General features: G+C 43.1%; 1 protein-coding gene across 3 annotated transcripts; it reads left to right on the forward strand.

Annotated features, from left to right (window-relative positions):
- Positions 1–4,316: 4,316 nt before the first annotated feature.
- On the forward strand, positions 4,317–15,456 carry ARK2N (arkadia (RNF111) N-terminal like PKA signaling regulator 2N). 3 transcript variants are annotated; one of them, XM_085875357.1, is made up of 6 exons: positions 4,317–4,476; positions 5,061–5,423; positions 11,477–11,797; positions 11,909–12,152; positions 13,204–13,290; positions 15,122–15,456. In XM_085875357.1, exons 2-6 carry the CDS (start codon positions 5,187–5,189, stop codon positions 15,364–15,366), a joined length of 1,134 nt encoding a protein of 377 aa, XP_085731483.1. In that variant the 5' UTR covers positions 4,317–4,476; positions 5,061–5,186; the 3' UTR covers positions 15,367–15,456. The 3 variants fall into 3 exon arrangements, with proteins under 3 accessions (XP_085731483.1, XP_085731482.1, XP_085731484.1); XM_085875356.1 differs by lacking the exon at positions 4,317–4,476 and adding an exon at positions 4,608–4,777; XM_085875358.1 differs by lacking the exon at positions 4,317–4,476 and adding an exon at positions 4,631–4,966.
- Positions 15,457–23,006: the final 7,550 nt, after the last annotated feature.

Genomic DNA, 23,006 nt, shown 5'->3' on the forward strand with positions numbered 1-23,006 from the left:
ATCATACATGGCACTGACTAAATGTCTTGAAGCAGCCACTGCCTCCTGGAGATCGTCAGTGGTGAGGACTTCGAGGTGTGGATCATTATTCTGAAGATGCAGTGTCTTCATCGCTTTCCATGCCTTCTTTTTACCATAGCCGAAGAATGCTGATACCGAGTCACATCCTGTCAGGGCATGAAATGCAAGAAGCCGGGTACACATTTCTGGAAGCAAGCTGTAACATATCTGATGGACCGGGATAAGCTTGCATCCTGCTGATGTTCTTTTCTCTATCCATATTTCGGCAGTGTCCCACAACTGTGGAAAGTAGTGGACTGCTAAAACAAGCAGATCAGTCTGCTGATTTGATTGTAATGGACCCACGCACATTGTTACGTCTGAACTCATTATCGGCATGCTTCACTTAAAGGAATATCCGAGAATCTGCCTCTTCCTGCATTGATGCGAGTTGACTGTCATGATTCATTCCTGCAGATGAAAGGCATGCTGTAAGCGAACCATCAGAGAAGCCACCAGCCAAATAGATCCGCTTTTCTTGGTGATCTGAAAGTTCTTTTGCTGCTGGTGCATGTTGCGTGACGTGACTACAGATGAAGTGTGTCAAGGTGGATTTGTTCGATGATAGAGCCATGAATTTCGTCCATTGTGGTCCTGGGCGTCCAGCAATGACTTGGTAGCTTCGGGATCCACCAGCAACAGCAAGACGTCTCGTTCTTTCCTCTGTCTTCACAGAATTGACATCATCATATTGGTCGAAGACGTCGATGAGGGTGTGGTGTGTTTTGATGCAATGAATAATATAATGAAAAGAAATTGAAAATTCCGTTAAATGATTAACGAAAGACCACTTTTAAGCATTATTGCATAATGGGTAGAGCATTTATGACGTGTCCATACAATTGGCATTGGTGGTCTACAACCCTGGAAGAGAAGGAATTGAATAAAAAAATAGATATATTAGGTTTAACTAATTGATTAGCTATAGCCTTTCAGTAGTGTCCATTTTTGCACAACCATGCGGGACAACCTCGGTGGATGGATGAGAGCGATGGTAATTATGAGGATGATAATTATGCGATGATGAGGATGATAATTATGTAATCACGTTTTATCATATCTTCTTTAATACTGTAAAGGATGACTCCTGAACATAGCAATGTCAACATCGGTTTAGAAAAATCGCCTTCTCTGACATTTTCCTTATGGCGGTCCTACAAATTTAGAAAATTATCGTATTTTGTCAATAATGGCATATAAATTTAGGAAGTATAGGAAGAGGGCTCTTTGTCTTGTAGTTTATGGGAAATTATGTGATTTTCTGAAATGGTCCAAATATTCAGACGGGTGTATCCTTCAAATATGAATATTTCATGGACCGCACATCAAAATATGAGGACAACAGGGCTAAATGTGTTACTGAGATCACCATCTTTCATATGAGACCTGTTTTAGCTTTGTGTCAAGCCGGTTGATTAAACTCCTAAAATATAGCCCTTTATCGAGGTTTACCGCTGGCCTTATAGCCAAGGAGACTGCTTCGGCTGCACCAACGAGTCTGCACAGAGTATGGTCCTGACGGATGGATGGATGGATGGATGGATGCCTCGCACTGTTATTTACCACTTACAGTCGAGGTACTATATTTGCAATCTCACGTCCATTCTACCTTTGTCTGTGTGTTTTTGTGTGTTGCTGAGATTTGATTGATTGAAAGACAAATGATTTACTCAAGCATAAGCTTTCATATTTAATTTTTAATTGAACTTTTTTTTTTTCTTGTTTATTGAAGTGATCCATTGTGATCCACACGGAGTGCTGATTCATTGAACAAAAAGTGGAGGTCATGAGGTTTCAGCATTGGGGATGATTTCAGTAGGCTGAGCTGTTTATGGTTTGTATCCCACTCATAGGCCAGATCTGGATCCTGCCAGATCTTTAACCAAAATCGAATTGGCTTGTTCTTGTCACCTACAAACTCATCCACCAAATTTTGTCATAACTCGTCCAGAACTTTTTGAAATATCGTGCTATATATCGTTTATGGCCCCATCCCTCAATGGTGAAGAATCACTTATAAAACAAGATGGTATTCATGGAATACTTAACCAACGCAGTCTTGAGAAGGACTTGGTGCGTGACAACTTCTCTGGCTGCAAATTTGTAATTGCATCGATGTACACTTCTGAGGGAAATGTATACAAACATGTCTGAATATGACGATGGTTCACGAGCGGTATTTGACGATGTCGATTGTTTCAGAAGTCAAGGATGAGACAATGTGATAATTTTTGACCAAGTTATAAAAATGATCAGCATGATGTGGTACGAGTGACAGGTTATTAGCTGCAAAATGTCGAAAACGCAGTTTCGTTCAACAACTTTCAAAATTTGACCTTTGCATAACCTTTAAAGGTCACAAAACAACGTTGTGGACATTAAAATAAGGAAACAGGATACGTACTATAGCTTATTGGAGTTAGTTCGTCGAAGAAGGTCGAAAACCCGGTTCGATTCCCACAACTTGGAAAATTTGACCTTTGTGGCCTTTAAAGGTCAAAGGTCAAGGATTATGACCTTTGGTGCAAAACTTCCTTCGGAACATTCCAGGAACAATATAACGTCATATAGGCTATATGGCATTTCGCACTCCTCGGATTATCCATACTTTGATGAAATCAGCGTAAAAACAAACTTGAAGGGGGCGCCACGGGCAAGGTGTTCGAGATCGAGCAAAATGGTTTCAAGACTTTAGGTGGGGAATGACCTCAAGATTATGTTTAAAAAATATTGTCATCCGAGCTCTCAAAGTTTGGGTGGTCGTATGATTTTTACGTAAAAATTCGCAATTTTCTAAGTTTTTGACCTTGTGACCTTGACCTTGTGACGAAAATGAAAAATCGGACGACAAGTTTTAGATAATTCATTTTTCTATTCAAATCCCGAAGAACCCACTCCATTCAGTAAGTTCCCAAGGAGAAGATAGATTTTTAATCCGACTACCCCCTAAAAATGGCTATTTTGGGGCGTGGCTCCGCCCACAATGGGCATAGCCACGTCCTCATCCAGGAAAACACTAGACATTGATATCGAACACATAACCAAGTTTCATCAAGATCGGATCAAAGTCCACTGAGTTATGCTCTGGACAGACAGACACACAGACAAGCCAGTAGGCGGGGATGGGTAGTCGGCTGTTGCTAGGCAACGGAGGGGTCCATAGCAACGGTTTTTTCTCACACATAACTGGGACATACCATGAACCCACCATACCAGTTTCATGTATATCTGACTCATAGTCTCTGAGATATAACGAACTTCGTTTTTTTTTATTGTTTTCGACCAGGGTTCATTCAAAGTCTATCTTCTCTGACAGTTTTCATAGGATCCGGCTGGAAATTTTTGACTATGGCTGAATGTACTGGCCACAGTCGCTCGTGGCCCGATTTTTGATTTTCGAAAAAATAATTTCTTTATGATTTTTCAAACATGTCAAAGTCCCGTTGCTAGGCAACGGTGGTGTCCATAGCAACGGTTCTCATTTGCACACAACTCGGTCATGGTATGAACCTACCAACCAAGTTTCATCGAAATCGCCATTGTATTAACTGAAATCGCCATTTTAAATACTGATAATATGGTAGAACAAATCTCAAAAAAAAAAAATTAAAAATTCGACTCGATCGACGACCCAATAACCAACTAGAAGAAGAAGAAGAAGAAGAAAGAATAATTAAAAAAACAATCAAAAAAAATTTCTTTCCTTCCCAATTCCTCACTCGTGTCATCTCGAGCGCCACGTCAAGCAAATATATTCACCACTTACGATGACGTCACAAGGGCGCGCGCGCGTTGGCAGGCTGTGACGCGGCCGAGAATTGGCGTGGTGGACTCGAAAAAAATAAATAAATAAAAAACTGTGTGATAACTTTTAAAATCAATTCTTCGCAAATAACTAGTTCAACAAGAATCGTGTGTTTCGTTGATCTCGTCATTAGTTTATGATCATCGAGGTTAATTACATTTTTGCACGGAATGTCCTTTTTTTATTTATTCTTATTTAACGTTTAAACCAAAGAAACGTTTGCAGAACAATTCGATGATTAAATGGCGAAAGATCTTTCTTCCAAACCCCAGTTCGTTCGCTATTTAAATTTATTATTATTATTATTATTATTATTATTATTATTATGTAACCTGTTGGCAAACAAAACACTGTATCTTGGTTTTGTAACCGGAGGACGAGGAGGAGGAGGAGGAGGAGGAGGAGGAGGAGGAGGAGGAGGAGGAGGAGGAGGAGCGAATAAGGGGCGTGTCCTGGTACATCCGCGCCACGTGCCCGCTGATGCTGCCGTAAAGCGTAATAGTTGGCGCGCGCAGTGCAGCTTTACATCTGGACGTAAAGTGCCGGGTGTTCGGTTTCCTCACATGTTCGGTGACAACAAAACCGAGTATGAAACCAATCAAGCCGACCTGGTATGGGCAGTTGTTTTTTTATTATATATATTTTTTATTATCAAGTTATTTTTGAAGTATTATTATATTTTCTTCCCCCTCACAGTATGTGTTCCGAGTCGGATGCCAAGCCCGCCCCGCCCCGCCTTACGCTCCCCCCCCCCACGTCCGAACGACGCACTGGTTTAGGCCCAGGCGTTATTTGGCTAGGTAATCCAAAGGACTGATTTACTTCACTTCGAGCTGTTCCTTGCCTGGGATTCGGACCCACTACCTTTCTGGGTATCCCCATGCATGACGAGTGCAGTAAATGTATCGTCAGGTATACCAAGGCCAAGGTGGCCCTCCGCCTCCTTCCCTAAGCTTTTGTTGTACAGTGCACGGTTGTTGCATGTGTTGAGTTACAACATCGCTTTCCTTTGATGACAGCCATGATTATTGGCGCTCGAAAAGACCGTTCCTTGAGTAACACTTAACAACTGTAACGATGTCCATGTTTCATGACACACGAGTACGTTAAACTGCACTCATTTGATGATGATGACCCCCTTGCTCGTTTTAAGCGAGTTGTCCTCATCCCTTTTTTTTTTTTCTTTTCTTTCTAGGAGTGAAATTTGAGGCGAGAGGGTTTTTATTTTTTATTTCTTGCGGTGTCCCCCTCTTTTTGGGGAGGGAGGGGGGCAGCGTTGTCGTGGGAGGGGGAGGACCAGGAGTTTTTCAGCATCCCAGCCATGGACTCCAGGGCTGAGGTGCGAGTGTCTGCGTCCCCCGTCATCCTTCCTTCCTTGGAAAGCCTTCCCAGCGTGCCGAGCTGTCGCGGTGATGGTCTAGTGTGCGAAGAGACCACGGCCGTGGCGGCGCCTCTCGGGGCCGTGTACTCCACGTGCGAAGCGCGAGGCAAGGGCAAGCCTGTGGCGACAAACTCCGACATGGACATGAGTCCCGACGATGCCTGGACAAGCCGAGAGGTATGACGAGTTGGCGAACATTTTTGGGGTTTTATTTATTTATTTTAACACTATGTCGAGGCTCATGGAAGAGCGAGCGGAGAGGGAGAGGTCGCGAAGGTAACGAACTGGGTGGGGGAGAGAGGCAACGGTTGTTCACAAAAAGAAAGGGAATGAATAAACGGGTAAGAGTCAGAGCAAGTCAGCTGCAAGGAAGAGGCTTGGGTTAATGGGTACCATAAAGATCGGGGAAGCGATGGGGAATGACGTGAGATGGCCCGTGCACCACCTGCTTGAAGGTCTCGAGGGAAGCGTGGTATTTACCAGCTTCATCTCACACCGCGGCTTGGTGGTGCTGGCTTGAATATGTCGGCTGCTGTTAGTGTTGAGAGATTTGTGGAGTAGTTAGACAGGCCTCCGTCACCGAAATTTGAAGGAGTTTATGGCGTGCGTGCGTGCGTGCAGGATATCTCAAAAAGTTGTGAACGCATCCGGATGAAATTTTTGTGGACAGGTTGAGTGTGTGACAAGGACGAACTGATTAGATTTAGGTGAAGATCCGAATCAGGATCTGACTACTAGAATTTTAAAAGTGATTCTTCACCATTGAGAGATAGGGCCAAAAACGATATACAGTAGTACTGTATAGCATGATATTTAAAAAATGTATTGGGACCGATATCTTCTCGTGGATCAGGCTTTACGTGGCAGAGGTATGCGCTCAACCGAGTGCCCTTCGAGTTTGTAATGCTTTACGCCTTGCAAGAAATGACCGTTTTTACAGCCATTTTCCCCTGCTGTGCAGGGGTTTGGCTTTTTCTTGAGGCAATGTTTTATGGCCGGATGCCCTTCCTGACGCCAACCCTGGTCGCCTCTTACGACACACAGAGATATGGTACACCTATTCTAACTGGGGCATACACCGGGACCAGTACACTGGTACTCATTTCGTCGACCTCGGAAGGATGACAGGCTGAGTCAACCCCCTGGTGTTAATTCAGCAGCCAACGGGGCTTGAACTCAGGACCCTGGGATCCCAAGCCACCACCCTAACCACTAAGCCAACACCAGGCTTACTTTACGCCTTGCAAGGCCAAAGAAATTCGGGTAGGAAGCAACAAATTCGTTTTGAATGCCATTACTCTTAATTTTGTAGTTCAAATGTGGGTCATTCCATGTCAAATCATCAAAGAATCTGCCGTCATTTCTCAGATTTTTGTAAAACTTTGGGAACCAATTGAGACCCATGAAAAACGGCAAGAACTCAAATATTTTTGCTAACAGCCTCTTAATTAGTGAGATACAGACTAACGAACTTTGGACAAATTAGCACGACGTCTCGAATTCAAATGGCCATATCTCTAAAAGTATAACACCGAGAGAGCTGGTTTTGGTGTCATTTTAAAGGTATTTTCATGCCCTATGAATTTATCTGGGCAACATTTTCCTACCTCCAACCACAAAAAAAGTTATCACAAAATATAAACTTCAATCATGAATCCCCAAAAAATGTATCCTTCAAATGTCCTCAAATTCATCCCAGAGGTACCTTATGATGTCAAGAAGCTTCCACGTAAATTTTGTGATGGGCACTCCAATAGTTTCTGAGATATGAGCACTAATGTACATGTACGTATGGCATATAGGTTCGAAAATCAGCATTTGAAATGTATTATACAATCAATAAGTGAGTTCAAGTACATAGTGTTCACTAACCTGACTTAGGCTTTCAATTTCCTCTTCAATGCAGCAACAGCAGCACTTGTTTCTTCCCCTCAGGCCCAGTTGAAAATGAAAGTATATGATACTTCAAAGCAATTGATGGTCGTTCCCTGTGTTCCCTGTCATGGCTAGGTTAGAATGATTGTATAATACATTACAAATGCTGATTTTCGAACCTATATGCCATACATACATGTACATTATTGCTCATATCTCAGAAACTATTGGAGTGCCCATCACAAAATTTATGTGGAAGCTTCTTGACATCATAAGGTACCTCTGGGATGAATTTGAGGACATTTGAAGGATACATTTTTTTTTGGGGATTCACGATTGAAGTTTATATTTTGTCATAACTTTTTTGTGGTTGGAGGAAGGAAAATGTTGCCCAGACAGTCATAGGGCATGAAAATACCTTTAAAATGACACCAAAACCAGCTCTCTAGGTGTTACACTTTTAGAGATATGGCCATTTGAATTCGCGACGTCGTGCTAATTAGTCCAAAGTTCGTTAGTCTGTATCTCACTAATTAAGAGGCTGTTAGCAAAAATATTTGAGTTCTTGCCGTTTTTCATGGGTCCCAATTGGTTCCCAAAGTTTTACAAAAATCTGAGAGATGACGGCAGATTCTTTGATGATTTGACGTGGAATGACCGATGTGTTGCTTATTCCAATTATTGTTCCTTTGGACGTAACACAAGACGAAGTGTAGAAATAGTTTACATGGAAAGGGATTTGATCTGTTGCTAGCCTTGTATGAATTAATAACACGGTTCACCTTCCACACACTAATCCTTGAAAACAACTTTCATGCCTAAGCAGTTTCAAGATTTGTTAACTGTTATCACCTTTCGGGATTCTTCGCCCCAACTGCACTTCACCCAGAATGGTTTGAACTGTGTCGATTATGAAGGTTCACCACATCTTTCAAAGCTATGTGTGTATCTATACAGTATTGTGCATTATAGTTTAAAGATTAGTATATATATATATATATATATATATATATATTTGTTATTGTATTTGGCAATTCCATGCCAAATACACTTACTGGAATTCTTTAATATTATTATTATTATTATTATTATTATTATTATTCTTTATTTTCGTCACACATCCATTGCCCCAAAACTCCTAGGGTTTTTGTCTAGGGGCACTAAAAATTATGTCTTTGAAATGGGACCATCTCAAGGAAGTGCAGTGTCAATTTTGACCTTGAAATTCTCAAGGTTAAAAACACATTTTGCCCCATATCTTCGCCCCACGGAAAGATACAGGTTAGCCGCTGACATTTTCTGATAGGTCACAAGAGGGCCTACAAAAAAAAAATCTTATTTGACCAAAGTTGTGTGACCTATATCTTCTGAGATCGGTAGGGGTCAAAGTTCACAACGTTGGTCAAAAACACATTTTACCCCATATCTTCGCCCCACGTAAAAAAAAAGGTTAGCTGCTGACATTTTCTGATAGGTCACAAGAGGGCCTACAAAAAATCTTATTTGACCAAAGTTGTGTGACGTATCTTCTGAGATCGGTAATGGTCAAAGTTCAATAAAAACACATTTTGCCCCATATCTTCGCCCCACGGAAAGATACAGGTTAGCCGCTGACATTTTCTGAAAGGTCGCAGCAGGGCCTACAAAAAACCTAACGAGACGTAAGTTGTGTGACATATATCTTCTGAGATCGGTAGGCATCAAAGTTCATGTTGTTGCCAAATACGTATTCGCTGCAAGCGAATGCAGCCCTCTAGTTATTATTATTTTTATTATTATTATTATTATTATTATTATTATTTTAATGAAATGTACAATCGTATCATCCAGACTTGGGTTTATTTAAGGTGCAGCTTTAGAGTTGCTACAACAAGCCGGTGGTCAGTATTGAGGAACTGAGCACTCCGGTAGACCCTGCAGTTCTGGATCATCCTCCAACGACCGTCAATGAGGACATGGTCAATCTCCTTTGCCACACCGCCAGCGTTGGAATACCAAGTCCAGCGATGAGCTTGTGGGCGCTGAAACCATGAACCAGCCACCCTAATTCCATGACTTCTTGCAAAGTCAAGGAACTTGGTGCTATTCTGGTTCATAGTTCCTGACCCATGGGGACCAACACACACCTCATAACCATCCCTTTCAGTTCCAGTCGATGCATTGAAATCCCCCAAGACTAGAAGTGTATCTCGTCTGGGGCACTGATCAACCACAGACTCGAGTGTGGCGTAGAATGCATCCTTCACGGTGAGATCACTCGCCTCAGTCGGAGCATAAACAGAGACCAGGGAAATGACACCAAAGGAGTGACGAATCCTTAATCTCATAATACCCTCGTTGACCGGTGTTACCTCAATTATCATTGGAGTCAGCTTATTGGACACAGCGACAGCAACTCCTTGGGTATGGTAACCATCAGAGCGACCAGACCAATAGTAGGTGTAACCACCCACCATTATCTCGCCGCAATCCAGTCTCCGAACCTCAGAGAGAGCTGCAATCCCGATGTCCAAACGCTTGAGCTCAGATGATAACAGAGACAGGTGATCATCCTCTCTTAGGGATAGGACATTCCAGGCACCCACCCGAAGGGACCGCCTCAGGTTAACCCAAGGAGACCGCCGTCTGGTGGACGACACCTCAGCACCATTCCGACACACACTCCCGCAATCTGACCCAGGGATGTTACCCCGTGGTTTCCCTCCTATCATCAAATATTGGGGGTCCCGAAGGCTTTGCCCCAATCCCGTCATCCGGTGAGCTGCCCTGCGAAGGGAAGCTGCACAGGAGGTACTCCCACGGAGTGGGTTTTCAGATTTTTTTGCGTTTTTGCGTTTTGCGGAATGAAGGGTTTTTCGGTGGCCGGAGTGCAAATCCTGCCACCAACCTCATAATAAGAAGTGACCCAATTGCAGGAGGACGTCCGCAGACACAGTTGGGCACTAGATATGGATGGCCGTTTGCTCACAAGGAGCTCCTCCGCCCTTTGACAGGTTTTGTTTTTAATCCTGCTGGGTGTCCATATCCAAACACCCTCCTCACCAGAAAACCTGGTTGGGGAGACGGTTTAGTCGCCGACAACCCGACCATGGAACAGGTTAGTACAGGTTTGCATGATACCTGAAGCAGGTCACAGATCGAACCTGACCTGACCTGAAAATAGGAACACTCTTTGAAGATTATTGTAAAATTATATTTATAGGTCACAATGTTAAATGGAGGGTTTAAAAAAAAAAAGAATAAATTTAATTGATCATTTTGCATCGCAACCTTTGTTCAGACTTTTGGTATGTGCTACTGTTGTTAACAACGCTAACATGGTTTGCTCCCCTGGCTTGAGCCATGACGATCTCATAGACTTTCCCCCTCTTGCATTATTAATTTAATTTGTTTATTTTGCATGTCTTTCCTTCCTTCCCTTGTATTGTTTGAGTGTAACAAAGCTTTTCTTTGCCCCTCCCCCCTTTTTTAAAATTCTTTTGTGAAGCCACATTTGTAGTCTGTTGGGCCTCGAGTCCCTCTCACAGAAACTCCTGTTTGTTGTACTGTATTTGGGGAAATTTTTTTTTCCCATTTCATGATCTCAGCATCCTTTGTGCCAACTGCGATGGAATAGTTATTCCCACGCTTTCGAAGAAAAGCGGGAATATTGTGATCGTCTCCGCCGTCCGTCCCTACGTCTGTCCGTCTGTCTGTCTTACCCTGTAACTCCTCCTACACCGTTTAAAATAGGAACTTGAAACTTTGGGACATAGTAGATATATGTATTGGGAAGTGCACAACACTGTCGGATTTTTGATATGACCCCTAGGGGCCGGGCCAGAGGGGGTGGGGTCATGGGGGCTGATTTTTTTTATTTTAAGTGTATTTACCATTGTACATGATAAATTCTTTTATAAAGAACTTACTTATGTGGCCCCCATAAGTGACAGTCGCAGGTTTTACTGTATTTATGTAATTGATTATGAATAATAATTATTATTAATATTATACACAGTTCATTCCTATGATTAAATTGATGCACAGTTCTATATTGCTGGACAGTGTTGAATTAATGTTTCATGAAATGTTGACATGCTTGCAATGACTTCTGATTTAGTAAACATAGTAAGTCTTTGGTCAGAAAGCACATCAAATAGAAAAGAATAGTCAATCCATTTTGCATGATAAAATTTCACATAGCATTAATGGGACAAAGCAGTGCACGTGGGAATATGCGATGGTGTGCCATCGACAACGTAGTTCTAGTTTTGTTTTGTTTTTGTTTTGTTTTTCTTCCTGAGTGCCATTTCATCACTTGTCTTTTTGTACCCATTTCAACCTGCTTTTACTCGTTGATTAATTCTTTCCCACAGGTTCCGAGGGATTGTGCAGACCATGGTGACAGTGATGGAGACAGCTTGGGCCAATGCTCACCATCTCCCACATCTAGCCTGCAGTTTGGTGACTCTGAAACCTGTGGATCTTCGTCTGATAAAGGGAGAGGAGCAAAAAGTGGTCGGCGACCTCGCAGTGCAAGTGGGTCGAGTATAGGAGATGGTGGTGGGGCTGGAGGAGGTCCCAGGAAAGGCCGGAGAGCTTGCTCCGAAGGTGAAGCTGCTGGGGCTGTTGCGAGCAAGAAGAATCGAGCAACAAGCAGCCCCGGTAAAAAGTCAGAGGCACGGCCTGCGATGCAGGTGAGCAGTTGGCCACCTATCCAACTAATGAGTCTCCAGAAATGGCACTATCTTGCTTCATGTATCGGGATTGGTGTGCCATGGGGCATTTCGTTTGTGCCTGTGCTGCAGGTTACGGTGCATCCGCCAAGCCAAAAGCGCAAAGAACGCTTACGGAAGCTTCGGCAGAAGAGGGAAGCCGTGGCACAACGCAAGTACGCCCTCTTACCCTTTACCAGCAGCAGTGACAGCAGCAGTGACAGTGATACTGACAGTGATACTGGTTCTACGGACAGCTCGACGGCATCGTCTGATGGACCATCAGACGTTGGTGACTCGTCCCTCGGGAATCTGGTACCCGAGCAGCTGGTTGATGGTGAGCTACTCACTTGGTGATGAACTTCTTTTTTTTTTCTGGTCATGATTTGTATCTGCTTGGCTGTTGGAAAATGAGATGAGACTCTACTGACCATATTGACCCCATTTTTACTAACGAGTTTTAAAGCCTGTGTTTCTACAAGCAAATATGCCTTTTCTCCACTAGCACGTTGGCACTGTGCTGACGGATGCTCCACTTACTGCTGTGGCCTGGGACTGAGGCTGAGGTGTGATTAAATCGGCATGCCATCCCCCGGCGTCGAGCCTGCTCTAAACCGCATTCAAATGATGTCAACACCAAATCGTTAACGCGTTTGCTGTTCTAACATCTCGTCTATTTCATAAATGACCGTTTCTGCTGAAGCCTGAGTATTCCTAACAGACGAGGTGAAGGTCCAGGCGAAGTAGCTGAAGGTTGAGAGGCTTCCGACGTTGCGGACAGTCAAATGTGTTTGAACACAGCTTCAATTGCCAAGGAATGAATGGCTGTATTGGCAGATCTCTTTGTAGCTTGTTGGGAGTGTGGGGAGGGACATGTCAACTGTGTAGCATTAAATAATGCTGAGAAGTGGCTTCAAAATAAATAGTCAAACGAGAACGTATAAATTATAGGCGATGAATGTTTGGAGTGGTGCTGCTCCAAAGAAATATTGGCACCCAAGGACTACATGCTAGGCCGTAGACCAGCTGTGGTTGGGAGCATCATGGTCAATTCTGCTTCACCCCAAGTTGTCTGCGGACGAAGATGCAGAAGGTGGGTAAAAAATTTGTTGGGTGTGTGCATGCATGTTTGTAGAAGTTTGCTGTCTTTCACTTCTTGCATATGGCATGCGTAGTGCATGATTGACTTTAGTGCATGCACACGTCCTGACACTCGTGTTTTCTTCTGTTGCACTAGTTAATATTTGCATATCATCTCTTGGAAGCCTGACCGTTAAAACGCATGGTGGTAATTTTATCCCCCCCCATTAATTTGTATCCTTGTTTTTACTTTGTACTTGTAGTCAGAGACACATGAGCATCTGCGCCCCCACCCTTCCCTTGTGTAGGTGTTGACATGTCATTGGAGTTGGACCAAACAGGAGGAAACTCAAACAATGATCTCAGTGATAAGAAAAAGTCGTTCAAATGCAGAGGTGATTTGATGTTTGTTTTTGCTGAATGCAAATTGTCTCCCTGGTACTTTGTTGTGAAAATACTGCACATCATAATCCCCATGCTTTTTGAAACAAACAAGCAAAAACAGGTGTTGGTGCTGGGGGCGGGGTGGGGGTATTGTAATTGGCTCCGTCTGTCTGTCTCTTGTCACACTATCTCTTCTGAAATAGTTATAACCAGGCACAACAGATCCCATCCATTTATCACAAATATGCATTTTTCACTATAGGAATGGGTAGGATTATAAGTGACAAATAGAATAAGGTTCACTATAAGCTTCCTTTGAAGTAAATCAGATCATTTTTGACGAAGTTATGAGCGAAAAACGATTTTGATCTTTTCGTGACCTTGACCTTTGATCCAATTGGACCCTAAAGTTAATGGGGTCGTCAAAGGTTCATTGCCCACCTGTGGATTAAATTTGATAGTGTTTGCTAAATCCGTTTTGCCGTAAAGTTGCTAACAGATAGACAGACAAATGAAATGGCCCACAGGGCCAGGACTTGACGAAATTCATCAGGAATTTTTCCTGACCTTGACCTTTGACCTTAACATGCCAAAAGTTATAGGGTTCTATTCTGGTGGCCAATAAGTCCATTGGTGAAGTTCCATGACATTCCGACTTAAAATGCGACCTGTAGAGCGAGACGTACACACAAACAAACTCACGAACTGAACCGACCAACATACTTCACAAAATCGTACATTTCGTCAAGTAAAACAGACAAACAAACCGGACGATTACAATATCCTGCTCCCTCCCTCCGGGGGGGGGGGGGTAATAAACACATGGCACGAAGGTGCAAAAGCAGTATCATTTTGGCCTCACCTCCGGAACAAGGCCAAAAGATCAAATACGAAATAATGCAACTATGGGTACATCAATGAATTTTTTTTAAAATTTAACTTTGTACATGCAATCAACATTGGGGGCTGTGTGAAATGTGTAACGATTCCTTGGATTTGACCCTTGTGTATGGGGACTGGAGGTCATGGGTCAAAACGAGAAAAAAAAAATATATATATATATATATATATACATATACATATATATATACAGGCATGCACCACTTAACGGCAGGGCTACATTCTGAGAAACGCGTCGTTAAGCGACGTCGTCGTTGTGCGGACATCATTTATTTTTTTTTTCGTTTTCGAACATCGTACTTACACAAACCTAGACACCTCGGGGATATGGTATAGCTATATGGTTTCCAGGTCAATCACTCAACATGACCTCTTACTGGCAATATCGACAGTGGATTTTGTATGCTTAACGTCCATGATGAACAAAACAACACGAGATTAAATCAAGCACATGGAAAAATTATGCAATCAAGAGACGCGGTAAACACGAGATGTACAGTAGAACAATGCTGCGTGACACGTCATGCTGTTTTACAGTAAACTTTTTTTTTATAAGTAGAAAGAGTACACTCTAAAATAATGATAAAAAGTGCAGTATAGTAAATGCATAAACCAGTAACATAATTGTTTATTATCATTATCAAGTATTATGTACTGTACAGTGCACATAATTGTATGTGCTATTTTTATACGACTGGCAGCGCTCCGTTGGCTACATCACTAGGCGATAGGAATGTTTCAGCTACCTTTTTTATTTTTATTTTTTTCAGAGCTGGCAGATCCGTCGTATATGCGATCAGTCGTTGCCCGGAACGTCGTTAAGTGGCGCATGACTGTATATAAAACTCAAGATTTGATCTTGTCATGCCTGGTGGAACTTTTTACCGTCTTTCAACTTTATAGACGGTCCCTTAAGCTAACGTCAGTTTGTCGTTTTCACAGAAAATCGGAAAAGAAAATCCCCAGAAGATTCAACATGGATTGAGCAGGCTCTGCAGAATATGCAACATGAACAGAGGAGGAAGGATTTGCTCCGTGAGGAGAACAGGAAGGCGGAGGAGGAGTGGTTGAGACACGCTGAGGAGGAGAGGCAACGACAGAGAGAGAGGTTTAATGCTTTGAATGAACAGCTCATGTCTGCAGTCAACAACCTTGCGGCAGCACTGATCGCAAGGAACCCACAGTGACGTTTTTGTATGCTTGAATCCTTTAAAATAAATTTTTTTGATTGTTTTTTTTTTATGTTACTTGCCTTAACAATAAAACTTGCAACTTTATTTTACAATTGTTTTGGCTTCCTCTTGTTTGGGTGTGGGGGTGTGTTGTCAACACTGCAAGCGATGCAAATAACTGATGCGCACATATCGTTTTGATTCGAAAGTTGATTAAATTTACCTCGTGCTTTATGTAAATGCAATTTCACTTTCAGCTTTCACCCAGGAAGTTTGAATGGATAGACTTCGTTTACATGCAATTCCAATCCTTGTACAGAATGATTAAGAGAGTAGAAATGGATCTGCATGGTCCACCACGGTCTCGACACGTGAGTTGAAGGATGTCAGGTGTACCTCAATGTGGGTGAATTTGCCTCGAGCTTGTAACTTAAGTGCAATCCATTAATTTTGAGAACTGCTTTGAAGTCTCGCATATCTTGTCAAAATATATTTTTGAAATGTCAAAATATATTTCTATGCTTGAAAGTTTCAGGCTGCTAGGTTTCATGCTTTTGGAGTGAGTGAGTGAGAGAGAGACACTGATAGAGACACCGAGAGAGACACTGAGAGAGACACTGACTGAGATTGAGACTTTATTAGTGTAAATTTAATGCATTTTCCTTTTGAAAAAGGCATTTTTGGTCGGATTTTTACACAATTTGTTGCAGTCAAGTTTGAATTTGTGTCGGTGACAATAAAAAGTGGAAATATAAATCAAATTGGAGTTATGTTAGGCCATGAGTCTGCTGAGAACATTTGAGAAGCCTCACATTCCCCATCCAAAATCTCTATATGGCCTAAATTCATGAAATTTCAACAGATTTCCATGGAAATTGTTTTTGTCAAGTCTGAACCTACATTAGCAAATACCAAAAGTGAAAACAGAAATCAAATAAAACAAAATAAAGAATGATGCAGTATGGAAGCACAGGGAATCTCCTCATGTTGCTTGTATAAATGCACAAAACGACGTAAAAACGCCAAAAAACACCTTATCTTTCTTCACAAACTTTGCTGCGATTAAGAGTTTAGCTACCTTAGTGACTGAAAAGTGAAAACAGAAATTAAATTATAGTTTAAATATATGCGTGAGGCCGTTCGAAGCAAAAACCTCCATTCTCAAGAGAAATGCTTTCCAACGTCGTAAAACACGATTTTTTTTTAAAAAAGCATCCCTGTACAATCCTTATATAATCTAAGATAAAAACATCAAGCATGTGATGAAATCTATAACTCGCATGAAAAAAAAATTCATTTCGACACCTTTTATTGGCAAATAACCGGCATGGCCTAGCATCCAACCGAGGCTTCACTCTCAACCCCGTCAGATCGGCCCGATCTTAACACATTAACTCTAATTATAAATAATAAAAACGCACAACTCATTCTTCTCAGGACACCCTTGTTTCCAAACATGCACTCGTAACAACTGCAGAAGCCCTGGGCAGTTGCCTCATGAGGTCTAAACCCAGCTCACATTTCCTGTTAGTGGGTGAACATCCCAACATTTGATAAATTCTACTTCAAAATGGCGAATTAAGACCCGCCCTTCGAGGGAGAGTGAGGTGTCCGAGGATGTCACTGATAAAGGATTTCTCTCTCTCTCTCTCTCTCTCTATATATATATATATATATATATATATATATATATATATATATATATATATATATATATATATATATATATATATATATATATATATATATCTAAAACTCTCATCTTGTATGTATGTATGTATGTTCCCAAAATACAGCCCAAACGGTACACGATAGCGCAAAAATTTTCGGCCCACCTTACTCGCGATTCTCCTGCGGTGTGCAGTCTCAAGTTTCGTTCAAATCGGGCAACGAAAAAATTATTAAAAAATCAATTCCAGATTCAGTCAAGTACTCTTCGGGATTATTTGATCAATACAAACAACCTCAGCAGTATAGTTCGCTGGACCTATCCTTTTTTTTTTTTTAATGATTTTTTTTTTATCAACCGCTGTCACAACAGGAACCCAACGGGTTCACGGGTCATCTAGTAATTAAATAAAGCCGTTAATTATTTTCAAAATGGGTGTTTCGATTAACCCAAACACCCAATTTTCACTCACTCACTCCCTTAGAATTCCCTTCGTATGCATGCAAAGTTTCAGGCTGCAAGGTTTCATGGTTTTGGAGTTATGTAGGAGACGCGCATACTGACATTTATTCATGTAGATTTTGAATCTGGCTTCAGGGATTTAAATCAAACTAGGTACTGTACAAACCATCGTAACACATAGATCTCTTTCATGGACAATCAATCTTTGGCCATTTTTAGTTGAACAAGTTTTGTTCTCTGCTTTATTTCCTTACTGCAAAGTGTTTTCCTTCACTGGTGCACATTGTGATTGCCTACACCGCAATCGGAGGAAATCATACATACAAGGGCCAGTCAATAAGTAACCTTGAAATATTATTCACAAATTGTTTGTTGCATGTACGTGTGTAACAACTGCTATTTTTCAACATAATCTCCATTGCGTTCGATGCATTTTTCCAGTGCTTCACGAAGGTCTGGATTCCTCTAGGAAAAATATATTTTGGCTGCTTGTGTTGGCATTCATGTACCGCCTCTTGGACTTCGTCATCGGATCGGAAAGTGGTTCCACCAAGCACCTCTTTAAGTGGCCAGAACATGTGGTAATCCTAAGGGGTGAGGTCTGGCGAGTTGGGTGGATGAGGAAGACACAAAATGTACGTCGATTGTTGCAGCTGTAGCGCAGGCAGTATGGGGCTGAGCATTGTCATGCTGCAGCAAAACACCAGCAGTGAGTAATCCACGACGTTTTGATCTGATTTCAGATGATTTTTAAGGTGACAGTATGACGTGCTGGTGACTGTGGTCCCTCTGGGCATGTATTGCTTGACAAGTGGTCCTCTGCTATCCCAGAAGAGTGTTTTCATCACTTTTCTCGCAGAATTTTTTTGGGCTTCAGCGAAGTTGAATGGTGCCACTCTGTTTACCCTCTTCATTTCTGGCTGAAAGTAGTGGACCCAGCTTTCATCCCCAGTCACTACGTGCTGTAAGAAAGCATCGCCTTCTGTTTCGTAATGTCGCAGAAGTTCTTCACATCCGTCCACTCGCTGTTCTTTCAGTTCGGGTGTGAGTTGTCTAGGCACCCACCTTACATACACTTTGTGGACCCCCAGCACGTTGTGAATGATATGGTGTGCTGAACCATGGCTAATGCTCAATTTGGAGACCACTTCATCTAGCGTAATGTGATGGTTTTCCCTCAGCACGTGCTCAACTCCTACAACCATTTCTAGTGCGTCAGCTGTGTGAAGCTGTCACTTTTAAACTTCTGCTTAAACTTAAACTTCTGCTTCGGCTGTGTGAGGCGAGCGAGCAGCATCTGCTACACTGGACAATCCACTTTTAAACTTCCTGTCCCAGTTGTACACCTGCTGCAGTGATGAACATGCGTCACCATATTGCATCTTCATTCTGTGATGGATTTCATTGGAATTCACACCCTCGCTTCCCAAGAAACAGATGACAGAACGTTGCTCCTCCCTGGTGCATGCTTCTTGGGGAGCTGCCATCTTGGAACTGCCCCACTGATGTCATACGCTCAATGTTGTCAGATCTAAAACAGGCAAAACATGACTCTTACCCATAGATGTAGCATATGTCGTCAACAATTAGACATATTACATTCTTGAATTTATATCGCCATTTTGAGGTTCCTTATTGACTGGACCTTGTATTTGATGGAATGAAGGCGTAAACATTCACTTATTGCTGACTGGCTCTATGAGCAATAGTTTGGTATTTCAGAATGAGCGATCACAAAAAATGTCTGTTCTCATCACACGTGTGAACATGTGCATGTCAGCGTGTTCCTTTTTCATACACTTTATGAGTACAAAACTTTTATTTCATTTGTACTTTCCCATCAACATGGTCACTATTTCCTGCTTTACCAGAAATTGCACAATTAAATTCCACAGTAGGAGCAGTTTTATTATTGTTATTTTACTTTATACATAGTCGAAGGTTGCGGAAGAACGTATAGTATAGTGAATGTATCAGGATGTAACGGACAAATACAGGACGCAAAACTCACATGCATGGGTTGGTCAAAATGGATACAGAAAGAAACTTCGAGGAGGTAAAGCTGAGAAATTGGAAACAGGAGGGAGTTGGGTGGGGTTATTTTATTTATTTGTGTGCAGCCTGTGGCTGCTTGGCTGCATCAATTTCTGGGATGTTTGGCTGTGCCGCTGATGCAATGCCCCATTACCAATCAGCTCATCCTCATTTCGCCGACCACAGAAGGATGGCAGGCTGTCATCTCACTTGGTGTTTTGTTAACTGTAGGACAGGGGCTTGAACTCAAGACCCTAAGATCTTAAGCCAGCCTCCTTAAACGTCAAACCAACACTAGGCTTTGGGTGGGGTTAAACGAGGGAATATCATGGTTGAGGATTGTGGATGATAAATCCAGAATTACTGCTCAGAAAAGATCATGGTTTGGGATTGTGGATGATCTGAGATGGCGGTGAACAGCTGTCTTGAAGACATGGAGGGAAGAATGAGATTGAAGAGGATGCAGACGTTTATTTCACACATTTGGGGGGGGGAGAGGAACAAATGAGTTGATGTGAGCAGTAAATCTGGATTTAGGTAGTTTCACCAGAAGGGGGTTGATGGTGGATGGACCATATGAGCCCTGTATAAACCTGCGGTGGGTGGGGCACAAAGCACGGAAATAGCAGAGGGTTCAAGACCAGAAAGGAGACTGTAGAAGATGGGAACCACCGACCTGTCTGTGATCGCGAAGTGATCGATCTCTCGACTCAGCTTCAGCACCGGAGAGTTCAATGATCTTGAATCTTGGTTTCCACGGCAAGCCGAGCAAGATGTGATGCTGGGGAGAGCAGTACTCCAAGCTGCGGATGAAGGCCTTGAAGGTGGATTGGAGTTCAGGTGTGCTCAGGAAGGATATTGCACAACGGCGGATGCACAGTCGGCAACTGTTTTTGGAGGCCAATTTTGAAATGTGGTTTGCCCAAGAAAGATCATGGCTGATGGTGAGACCCAGGAGTTTGAATGACTGAACTTCCTCAAGAAGATTGTTAAGAAAGTGGATGGGGTGGGGCGGTTGACAGACGGTCCTTTCAGAGAGTGATAGTGAGAATGTGAGATTTGTCAGGATTGAATGACATATTTCTGGGATGTTTGGCTGTAATCCTGAATATGTCATCATCAATATGTCTTGATTACCATCAAGAAACATCAATATGTAATTCAATCCTGACAAATCTCACACTCTCACTATCACTCTCTGAAAGGACCGTCTGTCAACCGCCCCACCCCATCCACTTTCTTAACAATCTTCTTGAGGAAGTTCAGTCATTCAAACTCCTGGGTCTCACCATCAGCCATGATCTTTCTTGGGCAAACCATATTTCAAGTGTTTGACTAACTTGTGATTTTTTTAAGGTCTGAAGAGAGGGAAGAGGCTGCAGCCTGCCTGTCTGAAGGAAGAAGGATATCACTACAGAGGGTGGAGTCATCAGCAAATAGATAAAGAGGATTTGCCAGAGCCAGAAAGATCATTGATGAAGATCAGGAAAAGGACTGGGCTCAGAACACTGCTTTGGGGCACTCCAGTCTTGTCAGGGAGAGGAGATGTAAGGATTCTGTTTTACCTGTATATACTGTACTGGTATATATAGATATATATTTTTGTGGACCCGGGGTCGGGGGCGAAGATCACGAGGGATGAACTACCTCGGGTTCCCACCGGAATCGCATGCCATTACACACGAATAACTTCATGACGTGGTGGGTCGCTAATTGACTGCGAACGCCAACATCTTGACCACGTGACTTAGGGTCCTTCATATAATACTGTTTTCCTCAAGGTCACGTGATCTCATTAATGGGGAACACGACCTTGGTACGCACTTGCTTAAACCGGATCACCTTACCAGATCAGATGCAGCCGATCGGAACGGCCAAACACGTACCGGCTGTGAAACAGATCGTTTGGGATTAACGTCCTGGCTAAACCAAGTTGCGGGCCATGCTGGACCAATGAACGAAAACACGGAAATGAGCTTGGAACATTTCTCGACAACACATTTATTTGATAGAGAAGCAAGGAAAGGTATGTGGCACAGTGAATGGGATTTATTTTTATGTACAGCAGGGGATAGCAAGGAATTTGTAGGGTGCGGCAAAAGACAAGTTACAAAAGCGGACACAGACACAGACACGGAAAGTTAGATAGCCCAGAAAGAGACAAAAAGGTGAGGATAAGTTCTGGCATGGTCGGCTGACCAAGTTGGCCCAGGATGCTGAGGGAGGGTTAGGTGGGAAAGATACTGGTGTCTACAATGTGGGAGTGGGAGGTGCGATGTATGCGACGTGAGGGGTGCGGTATTATGCAAGAGGAAAATGTGATTGCATATTAGTAACGCGTTCTTCTTTGTGTGTCCACAGTCGACGGGATAGAGGGGTATATAGAAAGACAGAAGAAGAGATGTGTGCGAAGGAAGATCCTTAACCTAACCGTGTAAAGATCTGTATATGTAAGCATGTACTTCTGTGGGACGCTCTGCCTGAGCGTTCCCTCCCTCCTCGTGATATGGCGCATTATCTCCTTGTTATTTATTCACCGGGACTCGTGGCAACGTGTGCTCCACACTGGTCCATGGCCAGTGGTGAACTCATCTGGCTTAGCGGGGGTGGCAGCATGTCGACAGCATGGCAGGGAGTCCCACTCGCACACTCTCAAAGGATGGCAGCCACACACTAATAATGCTCTACCTCGAAGAAGCTCTCTCAGTGGCACCACGCCGCTCCCTTTTATATGCCCCGGGCGAAGGATGGGGTGAGGACCGGAAAGCGACGCGCTGTGGCCCAAATCCTACTCCTCTATTGGGACACAGTCCACAGCGGCTCGAGCCACGCCCCACCAGGCTCCGGGACTGGAAGCCGGCTCAAACGCCTGCAAGCCTCGGTACGGTTCGGAGCTCCCTGATTAACATGGTGAGCATGCTCCTCGAGCTGGCACCCCGACCCTGAACGTGCACTGAGCGCAGTTTGTATGTAGGATGGTAGTGGACTTTCTCCGCTACCCACGGGCTCCTTCACGAGCCACAATGCACATTCGGGATCCGAACCAAATCCTTAGATAGCCAATCCCACGACCCCCTCATTGTTGCTTTAAGGCTGGCCGTGGTCTGATGACTGAATGAGGGCTGTGATAATTCTGGACGCTCACCTGGGACGTTCCCGGTGAGATGCGGTGGAGAAGAAAGCGTCTGTAGCATGGTCGAGCACCACGCGGCATCAAGAACAATGGTCGGCGCCACGGAGTGCTCAAAATAGAGTGGCAAATTGTAGCAATGCAGAGGTACGAGCGGGTGCGGGAGTATTTTTCCCGTGTGTGGGAGGTGTCTGTGGTCCAAATGGTGGGATTTGGTGAGTGAGGTGAGGAGGGAAGTGAGATGCCATTTGGAAAGTGGCGCGCAGATTTGAATGAAAAATGGCACGCAAATTTCTGAGGAAGGTTGTCTTGTGCACAACGATGAAGGCGATCCGAGCCACAGATCACATCGCAGCGCAT

Source organism: Eptatretus burgeri, chromosome 3, assembly GCF_056783735.1.
Source record: "Eptatretus burgeri isolate ZD-2024b chromosome 3, Ebu_testis_v1, whole genome shotgun sequence".
Classification (NCBI taxonomy): domain Eukaryota; kingdom Metazoa; phylum Chordata; class Myxini; order Myxiniformes; family Myxinidae; genus Eptatretus; species Eptatretus burgeri.